The 20,283-nt window shown below is 35.4% G+C and overlaps 2 protein-coding genes and 1 long non-coding RNA gene across 3 annotated transcripts; all 3 read left to right on the top strand.

Moving 5' to 3' along the window:
• Positions 1–1,215: 1,215 nt before the first annotated feature.
• Positions 1,216–10,821, top strand: LOC125470967 (cyanogenic beta-glucosidase-like). The gene is made up of 8 exons (XM_048570810.1): positions 1,216–1,232; positions 1,360–1,507; positions 5,544–5,624; positions 9,775–9,844; positions 10,105–10,163; positions 10,312–10,387; positions 10,559–10,636; positions 10,730–10,821. The coding sequence occupies exons 1-8, from the start codon at positions 1,216–1,218 to the stop codon at positions 10,819–10,821; spliced, it is 621 nt and encodes a 206-aa protein (XP_048426767.1).
• Positions 10,822–14,577: 3,756 nt separating this feature from the next.
• On the top strand, positions 14,578–14,892 carry LOC125470991. The gene is made up of 2 exons (XR_007253327.1): positions 14,578–14,674; positions 14,823–14,892. It is a non-coding gene; the product is annotated as an uncharacterized LOC125470991 (long non-coding RNA).
• A 493-nt stretch (positions 14,893–15,385) lies between these two features.
• Positions 15,386–17,273, top strand: LOC125470966 (beta-glucosidase 12-like). The gene is made up of 8 exons (XM_048570809.1): positions 15,386–15,457; positions 15,632–15,709; positions 15,803–15,890; positions 15,972–16,227; positions 16,429–16,544; positions 16,684–16,901; positions 17,038–17,069; positions 17,163–17,273. Exons 1-8 carry the CDS (start codon positions 15,397–15,399, stop codon positions 17,271–17,273), a joined length of 960 nt encoding a protein of 319 aa, XP_048426766.1. The 5' UTR covers positions 15,386–15,396.
• The last annotated feature ends 3,010 nt before the right edge of the window (positions 17,274–20,283 follow it).

Here is a 20,283-nt window from a genome sequence, read left to right as displayed (position 1 = left end):
AAGCGTGGTAATTTTCCAAAGGAAAGAAATTATTTATTAGAGTATGAGTTGTACCTTTCATCACCTAGGTGCTGATACAAAGGTGAGTTCTTGCATTACCAAGTGGGTGAGAATAATGACGAGTTGTCGAGGCACATTGTAACACATGCCAAAGGGAAAAAGTGTATGTTGACACCTACAGTGAAGGCCCTGAGTGCTATTTTATAATCTACCACAGCGCAAAAAGAACACTCGTGGCTGAAGCTACTGGCATATTCACGCAATGACTAGTTTGACTTCGGACGAATGGTGTACAAATCTTCAGCGGAGTGTAAGCAATAAGCCTAGAAGATGCGTTGCACCACAAAAAGTCTCTTAAGCGTAGTATAATAATCTATTGTATCAGGTTGAAGACGACAATACCAATTGGGAGGTCCCACAGATAGAATGAAAGGGAAAATGAGACATCGTTCTTCATTACTATGCCTCGGTATGCCATGGTGGATTTAAAGAGATGGATATGCTCAATTGGATCTTCCCTCCCAATTTACGATAGCAAACCAAGCTTCTGTTTTGTTTCACCTTGTAAAGGGGTGCCAAAAATCCTTCTTGCTAGAGGGCCTGGCCTCGACTGATTCTAGTCAGGTACCTTGGCATGACGTTTGGCCTTTAGTCTGTTCATTCCTTGAGAAGCTGCAGGATAAGGCGGTCCTCAGTGGAGTCAAGCACTATTGGATCCCTCATTCGTAGTTTTCATCATTTATTGGTAGTGGGGAAGTTTAGTCAAGAGTATGTGGCTTTTTTTTTTATTCACCATACTAGCTTCCGGGAAATGCATGTTGGAAGTCCCCCAAGTCTCAAACACCTTCTTGTTCCTCTAAGTCTTGTCGTTTCTTCCTTAGGTTAGTAGTTGACCTTGGTTGTGGTAAGTGAATGATTCCTTTGATGACCCTTGGGTCAATGATCCTTGAGTTTATGTGGATAGGTTTTTCTTGACGATGCCGTAAGAGGTCTTGACAGTCGTGATAACCAGCTGTTGATCATTCCATTCCTTTTACAAGGAGATGTCTTCTTCCACTTGTCTTGCTTCGGTTTAAAGCAGCTAGGTTGAGAGAAGTCTCGTGTTGATCAATATCTTGGGTATAAGGCCTCTCGTCATTAAGAATGCCCGTGTTAAAGACATGTGAATCTTTGCGTTGGTGGGTACCTATGTGTTGATCCGCAGTCACGAAAGCGATGGCTCTTGAGACTGAGTCTGTATAGCCTCGCGAAACATCTCGAAGACATTCTAATATTGTTCCTCAAGGATCTCATTCCCTATGGCCATTTTTTTTATTTTATTCTGAGTTCTAACCTCTTTGACTTTACTTCGAAGAGCAGGCTTGATCCTTTCACTCATTCGCTGCCTCATGCTAGGCATGCAAGGGGTGCTTTTCTGCATGTTGTAGCTTCCTTCGCTCCCATGTTGGAGAGGGATGCCTTATCAAATGACAGTGCATGCACGATAGAAACCAGTCTGACAAAGCTGGTGAGAGTAGGAATTATTGTCGTTTCCACAAACAACGCCAAATGTTGATACACAAAATCAATTAAACTTTGGAACAATGTAAAGTGACAAGTTTGTGACCTTCGTAAGGTTGCTTCAATCACCAAGTGAGGATACTATGTAAATAGATAGAGGTAAGGAAGCAAACACTAGAAGTACATGGTTCAACCTAAGTTAGGTTACGTCCATGAGGGTAGATGAGTTCTTATTAATAGTGAAAAGTTTACACAATACATAGGTTTAAGCATAATCATTATTTGTGAGTTCTAAGGACGAGTTTAAGTACAATAATGGCATTAGAAATTAATTGTAGGAGAACGGTCTCCTTTTATAGATAAGGAAAGTCTTCGGATCCTGTCCACGATTGATCTTGGACTCTAGGAGCTTTATTTTGATGTTCACATGTGTCGTGTTGTGATTAGTCTCTGGATTGGGGAGGAACTCGCGTGCTTCAGCAAGGGTGCCTCCACATGAGCTCTTCAGTGGGCCCTTGAAGGTGCGGAGTTGACCGGTGATTGGTAGTTTGGGGAGTGATGAAGTACGGTACAAACAACAAATATCAAATTTTCCTAAAGCTCTTAAATGTATATTTTATCTATTTAGACGTGATTACTTTGCCAAATCCCCATTGTGCTCATTTACTTTTGTAAATCTCGTCGTTCCCTTCGAATCCAAAAATTATGAGCCAAAACTGACAAGAGCATAGCTACGTTAACTCGAACAATTTAAACAGTCCAAAAAATAAACTTTGGGGAATATTACAATGATAAATAACCTATTAACCTATAAAATAACAATTCTTCTGTCATTTTTCTTAATTCAATGTCGGTCCCTTTTTTAATTTTATTGCGTCACCTAATTTTAACTTATATTAGTTATAACACAAGAGTGGTCCTTGTGGCTGGGGTTAATTGTAACACGCAACTGTGAAAAAATTAAAGCCCTCGGCTCGAGGACGGGGTTATCCTATAAAAAGATCCACTTGTCATATAACTATTGTACTGAAAGATATATCTTTCCATGAAGAGGAAGAAATGGATAGACGGAATTCTATAAATCAGAGCTGAGGAATACTTAAGGGAAGAATATTTTATATTTTATAAAATACAGATACGCTATATTTTGGTATGCTTAAAAAAAAAATACTAACAGATGTCACGTTTCACGATATATATAGTAGTGGGGGATTATGGGACAAAAAATAATTCCGTTTGGCATGGTGCTAGAACCTTGTTTCGAGATGGTTTGCTGGTATTGATCCAGATTTAGATGCTCAAGTGGAATTTGGAGCATTCGAAAAACTTTGGGATCCAACTACAAGAAGGCAAGTAGTCTGATACAATATGCTTTGTTACTTGTTGCTTTTCATTTTTATTTTCTTTTTGTGATTTTTAGATGGGTTACCAGATAAATCTTGATTTGAATCACTGCCTTTTCTTTGACTCTAGTTCTTTACTTACCCGGGAGACGATCCCAAATAAATAGGTATGAAAGCTATAATTGTAAACCACGATCGAATCTATGGAAGCATTGGTTTAAACATTCCCTTTAGTCTCAACTCTAGGAATAATTTTTTTTCGCTATCCTTTTTTGAGAATCACCTAAAGTTCCAACTAAAAAGGTCAAATGATTTCTCATTATCTCAATTGAAGTACAGATCCTTCCCTTGTTCCTCGAATGGATCTCTTAGTTGTTGAGAGGGTTGCCCAAAAGAAGTATATAAGGCGTACAAGTTTTTGGCTAATAAAGGGATCAAATGGTATAATTCTTTTGTTGGTAGATTGGAGGAATAGAAACATGACTATTGCTTTCCAATTGGCTGTTTTTGCATTAATTGCTACTTCATTAATCTTACTGATTAGTGTGCCTGTTGTATTTGCTTCCCCTGAGTGTTGGTCGGGTAACAAAAATGTTCTACTTTCTGGCATATCATTATGGATTGGATTAGTTTTCAGGTTGTGAGACACATTAAAATTCAATGTAAGCCCCAAAATTTCAAATAAAGAAAAAAAATAGAAAAATCTGAGGGGGGGGGGTCAAACTTTTGTGTTTTTGAATTATAAAAATTTATATAAATGAAAAATATTAAATCAAAATAAATAGATGTATGCTAGTAAAAAACGAGTCTCTTGAAACTGCTAATCAATTTCTTGTACTACCAAGAAGAAGCCACACCAATGGGTATTCTTTCACAATCTTTAGAAGCAGAATAGCGAATTTGAGAACCAAGCTATTTCGATGCCTTCTTAATTAGCGTGGCAAGACAATTTCACAAAACCACTGGGTTTGCGGATTCAATATTAAAACTCCATCTAGAAGAAAAAGATCAAGATTAAATTCCTCATCTTTATCGATTATGAACTTACGTAAAGAATTATGGTCATAAATTTCTACTTCTTTGTTTCGTCAAATAATTTTCTATTGTTTGAATATGTCTCTATAGCTAATCCTCCATATTCAACTTCAAAAGTTATGCCCTTCAACAATTGGACAGACATAATATAAACAAGCAGATAAATGACTCTTTGTTTCCAACTGCAAAAAACATTTTGTTTTGTTGGAAAACTCAAGGGCAACTCAAGGATTGATCATTTCAAATTAAGACGAGTTAGATCGAATTGTTGTGTACATTATCTTACTTTTCAACACTAGGAATAAATTTTTTTTTATAAATAATGTATTTTTGTAGTATAAGTTATTAATTTCTTAATCTTAATTTGAATATCATAGATGCAAATAACTATTCAAATTGAAGAGTGTTTAGTCACCAAATGTATCAATAAAATGAATAGTTCGTTACAAATCGTTTACTTAGTGTCTACACTGTCGATTGGGTTCATATATTCAAATGACTAAACGATCTCAGACTCAAATAATTCTTTTTGTTTAGATGATCTTGAAATAAAGATTAAGAAACTGAACGATCACAATATAAAATTTGTAGAATATGTGCATTCCCCATAGGTGGAACGCAATGATTATCCATTCTTTTACTTACATACACAACTTTTGGGTACAAGAAACGTGCTTTCTTTTAAATTACAGACCATGACTTGGTCTTTAAACTAGGACTTTCAAAGCCAATTTTGTTTACAAATTTTAACCCTTTACTATTCTCATTCTTGTACTAGCAAGAAGAATGTGTTACTACTATACTATTCTCATTCTTGAGAACCTAGTTATTTCCAAAACCACTGGGTTTAACAATTCAATATTAAAACTCTCACAAGAAGAAAAAGATCAAGACTAAATTCTTCATCTTTATCGGTTCTGTACTTACGTAAAGAATTTTGTTCATAAATTTCTACTTTTTTGTTCGGTCAAATAATTATCTACTGTTTGAACATTACTCTGTAGCTAATCTACCGTATTCAACTTCAAAAGTTATGCCTTCAACAGTTGGACAGACATAATATAAACATGAAGATAAATGACTCTTTGTTTCCTAATGCAGTTAACGTTTTCTTTTGCTGGAAAACTCAAGGGTACCGCAAGGATTGATCATTTCAAATTAAGATGAGATTTGTGATATCCCGTCCCCAAAATTATTATTTTATTTTATTGTTGACGTATTTCGAAGATTTGATTGGAACTAGTTCTTTATTTCTCCAAATTTAAGAAAACGAAGTGAGGGGTACTTTAGTCATTTCTAATTTTCTCGACCTTTTCGGTCAACTCTTAAATTGGTTAGGTAGAGTTCGATTCCATGAGCGCGTAGGCGTAAACAGATCTTATTTCCGAGTCCGAACAGAGAAGTTAGAGTCGTTTGAAGTTGGTGGCATTTTGGTTATATTACCAAAATGCTATAAATTGGGGGGATTTCAGAAAATGGAAGAAGGAAAACTGCACTAAACCGTTTTAGGGGGAAATTTGACCCATAAACCCACCACACTTGACCCGCTTGTATCTTTTTCATCCGAGCTCCGTTTTGGATGATCTTGGTGTCCCTGGAAAGCTCTTGACGAGCTCTACATCTCTGTGATTTTATATTTTCCCATTTCTTTTTCCATCCGTGCAGTTCGAGGTCGCAAAGTCCACGACCTTGCCGGCGGATTTATCATCTTTCCGGCGATTCAGGCAACGATTTCCTTCGAGTGAGGTATGAAACTTCATCTACTCTTCATAATCTTCAAGTGGATATGCTTAGTTTGTGCTTTCGTATTCATTTTAGAGTTGGGTGTTTAGAACACCTAGAAATCCGGTTTTCTCCGGTGAAATTGGACTGTTTCCGGTTAGAATTTATCGCCGGCCTAGTTGTGAAAAGTGTTTCCCTTGTTGAGCTCTAGCTACCACGTAAATTTGAGCTCCTCTAGTTAATGTTGAAATTCGGGGTTTGTAAACCCTCCATCTTGGCTTCCACCGCGTGTGGTGGTGCGTGGGATTGTTCACGAGTGTTGTCTAGGTTTTAAATACCTTCTAGTGACCATGTGAACCTATGTCTAGCTTGGTTTCCAAAGATTCAATTGTTGGGTGTGTAGATCAAATTTCTTGATCAAGGGTTTGGTTCAAAGGTCAATTTCTTGTTAATTTTGAGTCTGCTAGTTTTGGATGTTGTATACATGACTTCTGGACTACCGGAAAGTATTTTGGGATGTGTTATATGAATTGGAAGTGGGTTGTTACGTAAGTTGCAGAAAATTGATTTCTTTGCAAAGAAAACTCAAGTTTCGAGTAGCCTTCTTTGGCTCTTAATTTCTAGGCCTTTATGTGCTCATTTGGAGAAAATTTTTAGTGTGTCGAAAGTACATATGCTCATGATCGTAACCCAATTGTTTTCACTCAATTTCGTTGAGTTTTGGTTGATCAAAACCTTCTTTAAGTTTGGGTCGCGGGCTGCCAAACAGCAGCAGAAAATTGGGTTTCCAGTTTCAAGACTCCGTATTTCCTTTTGGCATAACTTCCAATTTAGAGCTCCGTTTTCTACAAACTTTGTATGCTTTTAAAGTACAGAACACAAGCTTCAAAACCCATATAATATCACATGATTTGGTTTAGTTTGGAATGTCCCAATGGGAGCCTAAACTTGGTCTAACAGTGCTGTTTTCTGCGGATTTTGTGGAGAAGTAGAGTACTTTTTTTGCCACACCTATTTTCTTTTCCAGTTTCCTTTCTAATCTTCTTTACTACTAATTGAGTGATATTATTGGAGTGGTAGATTCCATAATCAGTGTACTTTCTTTAGATAATATTAATTTTGTTCCTTTGAAGAGCCTAATCGGAACACAAAAGTACAATCAAGAGTATAAATACAAGTAGCACACATTACTAACCAAACTAAGCTATTAAAATGTGATTTCTTTTATAATTGGCCATCGATCTATTTTATTAAATGTGGTTTGATTATGGATGGGTAATATTGTGGAAAAGTGATTCGAATTGCATATTGAAATGTGAATTATATATATACATACGCCATAGACCCATGTTAATTAAATGTGAATTCTATTGAAGTGTTATTTTATTTGTGGCCAGTGATCTATTTTCAGTAAGTATGATTTGACTTGTGGATTGGAAATATGGTTTGTATTGTATGATTGGATTGATGTGATGAAATGCGAGAGCTAGTAGTGGACCTTTAATCCATTGTTATGGGGTTTGTTGCTTCGAAACATGTTTCAACCCTCGTGTCATTATTCATTCTCGTTTCATTGAGTCTTTGTACCTTGAGTAACTTGATCCATGTCTTGTTTTATTGATTGGCGTTACACATTCTACTCTGCGATTTCGTTGAGTGATGGTCCGAAATCGTATCCTGGTTTGGATTCCGTTGAGGGAAGGTCCGGAATCCTTCCTACTCCACTCCGCGATTCCGTTGAGTGATGGTCAGGAATCGTATCTTGGTTTGGGTTCCGTTGAGTGATGGTCCGGAATCCCTCTTACTCCATGATCCCGTTGAGTGATGGTCCGGGATTGTATCCACCTTAGTTCATTGAGTTTAGTTTGAGATGGTTGCAAAGGTGTAGGCTTTGGATGAACAGTGTTGCCCTAATTCTTCTTTCATTGTGTGTATGTGAATATGGGTGTGAGATGTTATGGTTGTTTGGGATGAACTTTTGGATGTCTGGGTGACTCCCTCGGAGTTTTCAAAAGTTTGGTATTAATTTCTTATGAAGGATTTATATTCAATGTTTATAAATTTTGATTGATGGTTGGGTTTATTATTGTATCACATGCTTATTTTATTGTCCCTCACCCGAGCCTCTCAGCTTATCTGAGTGCCTGAATTGCCAGTGCACCAATTCCATAATATTGGCATTGACTTTACATATGACAGGTCTGGGTAGATTATGAGAAACCGCTTGATATTTTGGTTCCGTTGAGTGGTCCGGAACCCGATGTTGTTGGATTCTGTTGAGTGGTCCGGAATCCTTGCTCTTGTTCATTCCGTAAGGTGATTTAGAATCCGAAATTCGAGTAGATGGGAATTACCCACAATAGATATTGTGAAAATAAATTAGAATTACCATGTTATTATTCTTAACCCAAATTGGGAATTATGTAGAGTTCTTTAATTAAATTCGTGAAATGATATGTTATCTCATTGATTGATTAACGTAATTAAATGTTAATATTGTACTTCGTGATTCCTTGATATGTTACCAGCTATGTATTGAAATATAATGTTGGAAGTATAGTGATTAGTATGATGAAGTGAAATGTGATGTAACTTGGGTATTGGAAATGGTTATGACACATGATTGTAATGCATATTGAATTGCTTGGGAGATGTGAGGTCTAGTAAATGACCGATGACCCATTATGATGTGGATTTTACTCAAATATTGCTTCGTTTCGTTGAGTTTCGTGAATTGGGTAACTTGAATCATGTCTTGTTCCTTCGAGCCGTTGTTATGTTTCTTGGACTTCCGTTCAATTCGGTTGGGTGGATTGGAACTGAGTTCTGTTTGGATTCCGTTGAGTGATGGTCCGGAATCCCCTTTGGAGCCTCGGTCCGTTGTGCGGTCCAAAAATCCCCTTTTCCAAAGATGTAGTCTTCAACTGAATTGTGTTGCTCTAGCCTTGCGTTTCGACTTGTTGTATGTGTTATTGATGATGTGATGGTTGACATTATTGATTGATGTGATTGTGGAATGACGTTGGATACGAGTGGAGTTATCATGAGTATTTTAGTTGATTAATGTTTCTAGAGATTAATATGTTCTTTGTTAATTCTTAAATATGTTACTCGCTATGAAACGCGAATTTTTGTGGGAAACGTGAGGAATTTATGTGAGGGTTGAAGTGGATATGTTAATCGTCATGTGGGATTGTTATGTTGGATACCATGGTTATTGTTATGACTAGACTTGTTGATAAATGTGGCTAGAGAATGGTATTATACATCGTTGGTTCTTTGAAATGATATATGTTGTGAATTGCGGTATCATGTTGTGACATAATGGCCTATATATTGATGGAGGGGAAATCATGATTTTCAGATGGGTTGTTATGTAACCCTGAGTCTAGTATTTTCATGCTTGTCAAGTTCTATTGATTGATTGAGAAATGTTATACCTTTCGACTTAATCGGACTGTGTTATATGTCAATTTTTGTGCATGACGAACTACGAATGGCTTGATCCCTGTCTAGGGTACGTAGGCAGTCTAACAGGGAGGTTAGATGCAGCCATAAAGCATACGAAAATAACTATGTGATTCGATTATTAAGTTGTGCTTGGCCATATCCCGGAGGTGGGATATGATAGATACAGATTTTTTATGACGCCACGTGTCAATTCTGGACGTATGTCGGGATTGGGGCGTGACAAGATTGATCGAACAGTTGTGTACATTATCTTACTTTTCAACTCAAGGAATAATTTTTTTTGTATAAATAATGTATTTTTATATGTATAGTATAAGTTATTAATTTTTTAATCTTAATTTGAATATCATATATACAAAGAACTATTCAAATTGAAGACAGTTTAGTATTAATACTGTTGATTGGGTTCATATATTTAAATGACTAAATGATCTCATATTCAAACAATTCTTTTTGTTTCGATGATCTTCAAATAATGATTAAGAAACTGAACCATCACGATACAAAATTTGTAGAATATGTGTATTGGTCATTGGTGGAACGCAAGGATTATCCATTCTTTTACGTACGTACGCACGCACCTTTTGGGCACCTGAAATGTATTTTATACATGCAGTTAGCATCCATGCATGAATTATAATGTTGACATCTTCCTTGCGTGTGTAGTAGTACTCTTACGTATATAAATGTGTGTATATTTCAGTATGAAGGTGCAGTAAAAGAAGATGGAAGAGGACCAAGCATATGGGATACCTACACCCACAAACATCCAGGTCTGTGATTTGATCAATTGGTAATTAATATGAAAACTTTAGCTACTTCCTTTCAAAGGAGTATAAATAGCACCTCATTCTTTTCTTCGTGAGGATAAGTAAACTCCAACCTCTCTAATAACCATGCACTTTGTTGGGAGACCAATAGTACGTGGTCATGTGATATGTACAATATACGTATATACTTCATCAATGTGCATGCATATAAAGTACTTTGCACATGACATGGATTTCACCATTATGTTTTTTAATAACTGCAAAAAAAATCGCTGATGGCGGTAACGAAGACGTTGCTATAGATCAATATCACCGCTATAAGGTCTAGAACCTCATTACTTTGTCTCTTGACCCTTTATAGTTGAAGGTCACATGTTAACATATTAAATTGGAGCCTTTATAAAAAAAAAAAAAAGGGACAATGTTTAATGAGATCCTCAATATTTAATTTTAAACTTTTGTCATTCTAGGAAGATGTGGGGATTATGAAGGATATGGAGTTGGATGCTTACAGATTCTCTATTTCATGGTCCAGAATATTACCAAGTAATTTGCTCCACATTCTCATATTTCGTTGGCACCAATGTCAATATTGTGCATAAGAATTATTTTTCCTACAAGAAAATTATTCTCTTTGTATACTTTTACTAAAGTAATGTGATTGAGTTATCTACTGGGTAACCCTTTTTTTTTTCTTGCTATTTTTGTTCTAATTAGATGGAACGTTAAGTGGTGGCGTTAACATGAAAGGAATTGATTATTACAACAATCTCATCAATGAACTCCTACGCAATGGTTAATTATCCTACCTTAAACAATTATTACATGATTTTTCAGAACATCATTCAATCAGACTTTTAATTTGATTTTACTGATGATGTATTACAGGTTTAAAGCCGTTTGTAACACTCTTTCATTGGGATGTTCCCCAAGCTTTAGAAGATGAATATGGTGGTTTCTTAAGCCCTCGTATTGTGTAAGTGAACAAAATTTATTTTCTCATTGATAATTTGATAAAATACATACTAATATACGTAACATAAATTTGTATCTACAGCGATCATTTTAAAGACAATGCAGAACTTTGTTATAAAGAATTTGGTGATCAAGTCAAGCACTGGTTCACGTTAAATGAGCCACATACTTTTAGTAATATGGGTTATGCTCTTGGGGGTTGTGCACCGGGACGCTGCTCTTCTTGGCAAAACCTAAACTGCACCGGTGGAGATTCGGCCATTGAACAATACTTGGTGGCACACCACCTTCTTCTTGCTCATGGAGCATCTGTAGAATTGTACACGAACAGATATCAGGTTCAATAATTGTTTTTTTTTTCTTTTTTTTTTTTTTTTTTTTTTTGGGTCAGATTATTGGCTCCTAAATATGAATTCTATATTAATCCTTATTATTGAGTTGTATTACAAGAGGGAATACTCTCGGTAGTAAGATAATCTAAAGGATGAATCTTTATTTTGATGTTGACTTGTGTCGTGTTGCGAATAGTCTCTTGATTGGGAAGGAACTCGTGTGCTTCAGCAAGGGTGCCTCCATATGAGCTCTTCAATGGGCCCTTGAAGGTAAGGAGTTGACCGGTGATTGGTAGTTTCGGGAGTGATGAAGTACGGTACAAACAACAAATATCAAATTTTCCTAAAGCTCTTAAATGTATATTTTATCTATTTCGACGTGATTACTTTGCCGAATCCCCATTGTGCTCATTTACTTTTGTAAATCTCGTTGTTCCCTTCGAATCCATACATTATGCGCCAAAACTGACAAGAACATAGCTACGTTAACTCGAACAATTTAAACACTCCAAAACATAAACTTTGGGGAATACGACAATGATAAATAACCTATTAACCTATAAAATAACAATTCTTCTGTCATTTTTCTTAATTCAATGTCGGTCCCTTCTTTAATTTTATTGCGTCACCTAATTTTAACTTATATTAGTTATAACACAAGAGTGGTCCTTGTGGCTGGGGTTAACTCTAACACGCAACTGTGAAAAAATTAAAGCCCTTGGCACTAGGACGAGGTTATCCTTTAAAAAGATCCACTTTTCATATAACTATTGTATTGAAAGATATATCTTTCGATGAAGAGGAAGAAATGGATAAAAGGAATTCTATAAATTAGAGATGAGGAACACTTAAAGGAAGAATATTTTATATTTTAAAAAATACAGTTACGCTATATTTTGTTATGCATAAAAAAAATCGAATGAGTAAAAAAAAATACAAACAGATGTCACGTTTCATGATATATGTAGTAGTGGGGGATTATGGGACAAAAAGTAATTCCATTTGGCATGGTGCTAGAACCTAGTTTCGATATGTTTTTGCTGGTATTGATCCAAATTTAGATGCTCAAGTGGAATTTGGTGCATTCCAAAAACTTTGAGATCCAACTACAAGAAGACAAGTAGTCTGATACAATATGCTTTGTCACTTGTTGCTTTTGTGTTTTTTTGAAAAAAAATTAGAAAAATTTGAGGGCGGGGGGTCAAACTTTTGTGTTTTTGAATTATAAAAATATATATAAATGAAAAATATTAAATCAAAATAAATAGATGTAAGCTAATAAAAAACGAGTCTCTTGAAACTGCTAATCATTTTCTTGTACTACCAAGATGAAGCCACCCCAATGGGTATCGTTTCACAATCTTTAGGAGGACAATAGCCAATTTGAGAACCTAGCTATTTCGATGACTTCTTAATTAGCGTGGAAAGACAATTTCACAAAACCACTGGGTTTACGGATTCAATATTAAAACTCTAACAAGAAGAAAAAGGTCAAGATTAAATTCTTCATCTTTATCGATTTTGTACTTACGTAAAGAATTATGGTCATAAATTTCTACTTTTTTGTTGGGTCAAATGATTTTCTATTGTTTGAATAAGTCTCTATAGCTAATCCTCCATATTCAACTTCAAAAGTTATGCCCTTCAACAGTTGGACAGACATAATATAAACAAGCAGATAAATGACTCTTTGTTTCCAAATGCAGAAAACATTTTGTTTTGCTGGAAAACTCAAGGGCAACTCAAGGATTGATCATTTCAAATTAAGACGAGATCGATCGAACTATTGTGTACATTATCTTACTTTTCAACCCAAGGAATAAATTTTTTTTTATAAATAATGTATTTCTGTAGTATAAGTTATTAATTTCTTAATCTTAATTTGAATATCATAGATGCAAATAACTATTCAAATTGAAGACTGTTTAGTCGCCAAATGTATCAATAAAATGAACAGTTCGTTATAAATCTTTTACTTAGTGTCTACACTGTCGATTTGGTTCATATATTTAAATGACTAAACGATCTCAAACTCAAATAATTCTTTTTGTTTAGATGATCTTGAAATAAAGATTAAGAAACTGAACGATCACAATATAAAATTTGTAGAATATGTGCATTCCCCAATGGTGGAACGCAAGGATTATCCATTCTTTTACTTACATACACAACTTTTGGGTGCAAGAAACGTGCTTTCTTTTAAATTACAGACCATGACTTGGTCTTTAAACTAGGACTTTCAAAGCCAATTTTGTTTACAAATTTTAACCCTTTACTATTCTCATTCTTGTACTAGCAAGAAGAATGTGTTACTACTATACTTTGAAGGGTGTCCAAACCTTCTTAAAAGCCACTTCAATGGTATCCTTTCACAATCTTTAGGAGCAAAATAGCCAACTTGAGAGCCTAGTTATTTCCAAAACCACTGGGTTGACAAATTCAACATTAAAACTCTCAAAAGAAGAAAAAGATCAAGACTAAATTCTTCATCTTTATCGGTTCTGTACATACGTAAAGAATTTTGTTCATAAATTTCTACTTTTTTGTTCAGTCAAATAATTATCTACTGTTTGAACAATTCTCTGTAGCTAATCTACCATATTGAACTTCAAAAGTTATGCCTTCAACAGTTGGACAGACATAATATAAACATGAAGATAAATGACTATTTGTTTCCTAATGCAGTTAACGTTTTCTTTTGCTGGAAAACGCAAGGGTAACTCAAGGATTTATCATTTCAAATTAAGATGAGATTGATCGAGCAGTTGTGTACATTATCTTACTTTTCAACTCAAGGAATAACTTTTTTTGTATAAATAATGTATTTTTATATACATAGTACAAGTTATTAATTTTTTAATCTTAATTTTGAATGTCATATATACAAAGAACTATTCAAATTGAAGAGAGTTTAGTTATCCAAATATATCAATAAAATGAATAATTCATTATAAATCTTTTACTTAGTATTAATACTGTTGATTGGGTTAATATATTTAAATGACTAAATGATCTCATATTCAAATAAAGATTAAGAAACTGAACCATCACGATACAAAATTTGTAGAATATGTGTATTCCTCATTGGTGGAACGCAAGGATTATCCATTCTTTTACGTACGCACGCAACTTTTGGGCACCTGAAATGTGCTTTCTTTTAAACTACAGACCTTGACTTGGCCTTTAAACTAGGACTTTCAAAGCCAATTTTGTTGACAAATTCTAACCCTTTACTATTCTCATGAGCTAGTACGTAGACACCATATCCCTTCCTCCCTTTCTCTATATAAACCCCATGCAATCTTCCAGGAGGAGATAACTTAATTATCTCTATCGATATCAAAACTCCCAAGTTATGGCAATGAAATATTCACGATCTTTGCTCTTTGGTGTGCTGCTACTCATTGGCTTTGCATTCACAAATAGCGAAGGAACTAATACGGATCCACCTGTTCTTTGCGAATTTCTCAATCGCAGCAGTTTTGAACCAGGGTTCATATTTGGCTCAGGTTCCGCATCTTACCAGGTTAGTATATATATATCTTCTGGATTATTTACCATATTTTTGGTGTATTTTATACATGGAGTTAGCATCCATGCATGAATTATAATGTTGACATCTTCCTTGCGTGTGTAGTAGTACTCTTACGTATATGCATGTGTGTGTATTTCAGTATGAAGGTGCAGTAAAAGAAGATGGAAGAGGACCAAGCATATGGGATACCTACACCCACAAACATCCAGGTCTGTGATTTAATCAATTGGTAATTAATATGAAAACTTTAGCTACTTCATTTCAAAGGAGTATAAATAGCACCTCATTCTTTTCTTCGTGAGGACAAGTAAACTCCAACCTCTCTAATAACCATGCACTTTGTTGGGAGACCAATAGTACGTGGTCATGTGATATGTACAATATACCTATATACTTCGTCAATGTGCAAGCATATAAAGTACTTTGCACATGATATGGATTTCACCATTATGTTTTTGAATAACTGCAGAAAAAATTGCTGATGGCGGTAACGGAGACGTTGCTATAGATCAATATCACCGCTATAAGGTCTAGAACCTCATAACTTTGTCTCTTGACCCTTTATACTTGAAGGGCACATGTTAACATATTAAATTGGAGCCTTTATATAGATATAAAAATAAATTAAAAAAAAAAAAAAAAAGGGACAATGTTTAATGAGATCCTCAATATTTAATTTTAAACTTTTGTCATTCTAGGAAGATGTGGGGATTATGAAGGATATGGAGTTGGATGCTTACAGATTCTCTATTTCATGGTCCAGATTATTACCAAGTAAGTTGCTCCACATCCTCATATTTCGTTGGGACCAATGTCAATATTGTGCATAAGAATTATTTTTCCTACAAGAAAATTATTGTTTTTATATACTTTTAACTAAAGTAATGTGATTGAGTTATCTACTGGGTAACCCTTAATTTTTTTTCTTGTTATTTTTGTTCTAATTAGATGGAACGTTAAGTGGTGGCGTTAACATGAAAGGAATTGATTATTACAACAATCTCATCAATGAACTCCTACGCAATGGTTAATCATCCTACCTTAAACAATTATTACATGATTTTTTAGAACATCATTCTATCAGACTTTTAATTTGATTTTACTAATCATGTATTACAGGTTTAAAGCCGTTTGTAACACTCTTTCATTGGGATGTTCCCCAAGCTTTAGAAGATGAATATGGTGGTTTCTTAAGCCCTCGTATTGTGTAAGTGAACAAAATTTATTTTCTCATTGATAATTTGATAAAATACATAATGATATATGTAACATAAATTTGTATCTACAGCGATCATTTTAAAGACTATGTAGAACTTTGTTATAAAGAATTTGGTGATCGAGTCAAGCATTGGTTCACGTTAAATGAGCCCCATACTTTTTGTAATATGGGTTATGCTCTTGGGAGTTACGCACCGGGACGCTGCTCTTCTTGGCAAAACCTAAACTGCACCGGTGGAGATTCAGCCATTGAACCATACTTGGTGGCACACCACCTTCTTCTTGCTCATGGAGCAGCTGTAGAATTGTACAAGAACAGATATCAGGTTCAATAACTGTTTTTTTTTTCTTTTTCTTTTTTTTTTTTTTTCGGGTCAAATTATTGGCTCCTAATTGAGAATTCTATATTAATCCTTACTATTGAGTTGTAATACAAGAGGGAATACTCTCGGGAGTAAGATAATCTAAAGGTTGTATCTTTTTCTATAACTCCTATTTATTCAACCAAAATTCATATTTTTGCGTAGGCATCTCAGAAAGGCTTGATAGGAATAACATTGGTGTCACACTGGTTTGAGCCTGCTTTGGAGTCAAAGCAAGACAGAGATGCTGCCTTACGATCTTTGGATTTTATGTTTGGATGGCAAGTGTCTTGTTAAATTATATATAAACCCAATTACATGTTTACTTATGACTTGTAACATTCACACTACCTAGCTAGCAGTACTCTTTGTATATAATGCTATAATTAGGCTTATATTTGGAATTTTCATGTTTTGTAGGTTTTTGGACCCATTAATAACTGGTGACTATCCACACACCATGCGATCAATTGTTGGAAAAAGATTGCCAAAATTCACAAAAGAACAATCCAAGTTGCTAAACGGATCGCTTGATTTTCTTGGAATAAATTATTATACTGCTAGATACGCAACTAGTACACCTAAGAACAATTCACAACCGGCAAGCTACGTAACAGATCCTCAAGCTGATCTTACGAGTGAGTGCCAGGGGAAACTTACTTTGAATAGCTTAAGTTCTTTGTTCTTCTTGACCAAGTTTAACTTCTGAATTATATTAATTATATTCTAATATTTACACCAATTGTATTCTAATGTTTGTAAATATTTTGTCAGCTGAGCTTAATGGAGTACTTATTGGTCCACAGGTATACATCAAATTTATCATTTCGAGCTATTTGCATTTGGAGGATTAGTTTTTTTCCCCAACATTTACGTATTATCTTGAAACGGTGTTGCAGGCTGCTTCAGATTGGTTATATGTATATCCAAAAGGAATTCACGATCTTGTACTCTACACAAAGGAAAAATATAATGATCCGCTCATTTATATTACTGAGAATGGTATGTAATACATACTTTTAAGCCTTGATTATTTGCAAAAGTTTCACATATTTATAATGGTGTAAAATGAAACTACACGTTTTTTTATATTTTTAGAGGAAAAAATAAATTTAATTTTTTGTGCAATAATATGTATGTAGGTGTATCAGAGTTGAATAATCCAAAACTATCACTTGACGAGGCTCTTCATGATACCAGTAGAATTGACTACCATTACCGTCACCTGTGTTACCTTCAAGCGGCGATCAAGTAAGTAGTTATTAACAATTTAATTAAGGCTATATGCTGCCTATCCTTCTTAAGTTATGGTTATTTGATCATTATTTTGACCTTATCCATTTGAACATTTGTGTATGTGTGTGCAGAAATGGTGCGAAAGTGAAGGGATACTTTCCATGGACATTGCTGGACGACTTTGAATGGGCTTCTGGATACACCGTCCGATTTGGATTAAACTACGTGGATTATAATGATGGGCTGAAAAGACACCCAAAACTCTCAGCACACTGGTTCAAAAATTTGCTTAAGAAGAATTGAAGAAATTAAAAGAAAGTTATTGTTCATTATAAACATTTAAGTGGATAATTTTGCTGTTTATGTATTTGTATTTCAATTCCTTCTGCATTTGTGTTTCCTTTAAATAATGTAAGTATTCTTTGAGATTCAATAATTCAATAAAAAGCTATAAGAGCTGTGAATGCTACAGTAAAACCTCTCCCTATAAAGGAATAACTTATTTATAGGGGTAAATTACACTTTACCACCTCAGGTTTGGGGTCTATTACAATCGCATACAACATCTTCACAACATTTCACTTTCATACGCCACTAACTATTTTATTTCAATATAGTACCTCCGTTACATTTTCCATCCATTGATCCGTTAAAAGCTGACGTGGCTGCCACAATTGTACCACGTAGCTGCCAAATTTGTTCCACGTGGCAAAAAAATATTTTTTTATCCATTTAAAGAGAATTAATTAATGAAAAGTTAAAAAAAAAAAAAAAAAAAAACCCATAACCCATGTTCTTCCCCAAGACCCCCCTCTTCCCTACAACCTAAACCTCCCATCACACCCCACCCCAACCTCCCCCCCAACCCTACCCCACCCCACCCCACACCCACCTCCCCCGCAAACCCCCCCCCCACGGCCCTATCTGCAGCTCCCCTGCAACCCCCCACCCAACCCCAAACCCTAAAAAACCCAGTTGTTCAACCCAAAACCCCGAAATCAAAAGGGGGAATTGAATTCCTGAGATGAAGTGAGGGAGTGGGGGTTTTAGGAAGGGCAAAGTAAAGGGAATTCTAGAGGGAGAAAGAAAAGAGACAGAAGAGAGAGAGGGAGAGAGAGAGAAGGGAAGTGGGCTGCGAAGGAGAAAGTAGCTACAAGACCCAACCCATCTTTTTCTCCTTGTCTCCATAGGGGCACCTCTCTGTGTCTTCTGCAACCCTCGCTTCCATAGGGGAACCTCTGTGTGTCTCGGTGGGGTGGGTTGCGGTGGAACGGGGTGGGGGGTTACGGGTGAGGTGGCGATTGGATGAGGTAGGGATGGGGTGGGGTGGGTGGGGTAGGATAGGGGTTTTAGGTTGCAGGGAATGGGGTGTCTTGGGGAAGATGATGGGTTATGGTTTTTTTTTTTTTTTTTAAATAAATTTTCTTTAATTAATTATTTTAAAATGAATAAAAATAAATTTTCCATGTTGCACAAATTTGGTGGCCACGTGGCATAACTATGGCAGCCACGTCAGCTCTTAACGAATCAATGAATGAAAAATGTAACGGAGGTACTATATTGAAATAAAATAGTAGGTGAGGTATGAAAGAGAAATGTTTTGAAGATGTGGTATGCGATTGTAATAGACCCCCAACCAGAGGTGGTAAAGTGTAATTTACCCTATTTATAGTCATAAACAGTTATGGTCCCAGTTTGGGTTCAACAATAAATACCACATTGTAATAAGTTATCATTTTTATTGGTCCTGTTGTAAAGAAACTTGCCTCGACATGGTAGTAATTGTTAATAAGTACAATAATAAGCAAGGCCACAAATAAAAGTTTAACATGGACTAAAATATTTCTCTACTGTGGTTGAAGTTTTTTCATTTGTGTATATAACTTGAGTGGTTGAAGCTTTTTCCTTTGGACAAATGGCGTGAATGGTTGAAGTTTTTCCCTTTGGGCACGTAGCTTGAGTGGCGGAAGATTTTTCCTTTGGACACATAGCTTGAGTGCTCGAAGCTTTTTCCTTTGGGCACATAACTTGAGTGGTTGAAGCTTTTTCCTTTAGGCACATCACTTGAGTGGTTAAAACTTTTTTCTGTGGACACTTAGCTTGAAAGGTAGAAGTTTTTTCAAGTTTCAACCACTCCATATATTGATGTTGCTTCGCACACTCTAGAAGTAGTAGTTATATCCTATGTGCTGAAGCTTTATTGGCCTCCTCCACATGTCATAAAATAATTAATTAATTGCTTAATTAATAATCAATAATTATTTAAACTACTGTTAATTTTTATTTAATGTCGAATTTTTATTTTTAGCCTCCCTTCCCCCCCCCCCCCCCCTTCTTTTTTTATTGAACTAGAGACAAGAAAATGTAGGAGTGACCACATAAATTTCCACGTGTGTGAGGCAAACCAAATGTTGTAGTAATTGAAGGTTCGGAGGAAACATATAAATTGATTTTGCTTCACACGGTCTTGATCGAGAGTGTGAAAGCAATTTTTTGTTGGGTTATTCTCGCATTGTTGAAGAGTTGCATAATTGGCCAAATATGATTTTTCCTTGGACACTATTGTGCATTACCCACCGAAGTTTTGATTTACCATCGTTGGTCAGTAAAGCCAAGATATAATGCTTGCATGTTGTCAATGTGGCTGTCTAGTTTATCGAAGCTTACGACTTCGAAGTTCTTCTAAATGTTGGAGTAGAAAATGCCTGAGGGTTTTAGAAAGCCAACAAATGAGTTTCCTTCAAATTATATCCATGGGAACCCAACTAATTTATTGAAGCTACA

This window comes from the organism of the source record quoted next, unplaced genomic scaffold, assembly GCF_019419815.1.
Source record: "Pyrus x bretschneideri cultivar Hongxiangsu unplaced genomic scaffold, Pyrus_bretschneideri_v1 Contig55, whole genome shotgun sequence".
Taxonomy (NCBI): domain Eukaryota; kingdom Viridiplantae; phylum Streptophyta; class Magnoliopsida; order Rosales; family Rosaceae; genus Pyrus; species Pyrus x bretschneideri.
The sequence above is the reverse complement of the archived record's forward strand: the minus strand, read 5'-3'. Positions and strand labels throughout refer to the sequence as shown.

Excerpts from the sequence above, each read along its gene's own strand:
- LOC125470967 (XM_048570810.1), top strand. Across the intron at positions 10,164-10,311 it reads ATCAATATCACCGCTATAAG|GAAGATGTGGGGATTATGAA; the intron begins GTCTAGAACCTC and ends TTGTCATTCTAG. Across the intron at positions 10,388-10,558 it reads ATGGTCCAGAATATTACCAA|ATGGAACGTTAAGTGGTGGC; the intron begins GTAATTTGCTCC and ends TGTTCTAATTAG.
- LOC125470966 (XM_048570809.1), top strand. The coding sequence starts at position 15,397 with ATGAAGGATATGGAGTTGGATGCTTACAGATTCTCTATTTCATGGTCC. Across the intron at positions 15,458-15,631 it reads ATGGTCCAGATTATTACCAA|ATGGAACGTTAAGTGGTGGC; the intron begins GTAAGTTGCTCC and ends TGTTCTAATTAG. Across the intron at positions 17,070-17,162 it reads GAGTACTTATTGGTCCACAG|GCTGCTTCAGATTGGTTATA; the intron begins GTATACATCAAA and ends ACGGTGTTGCAG.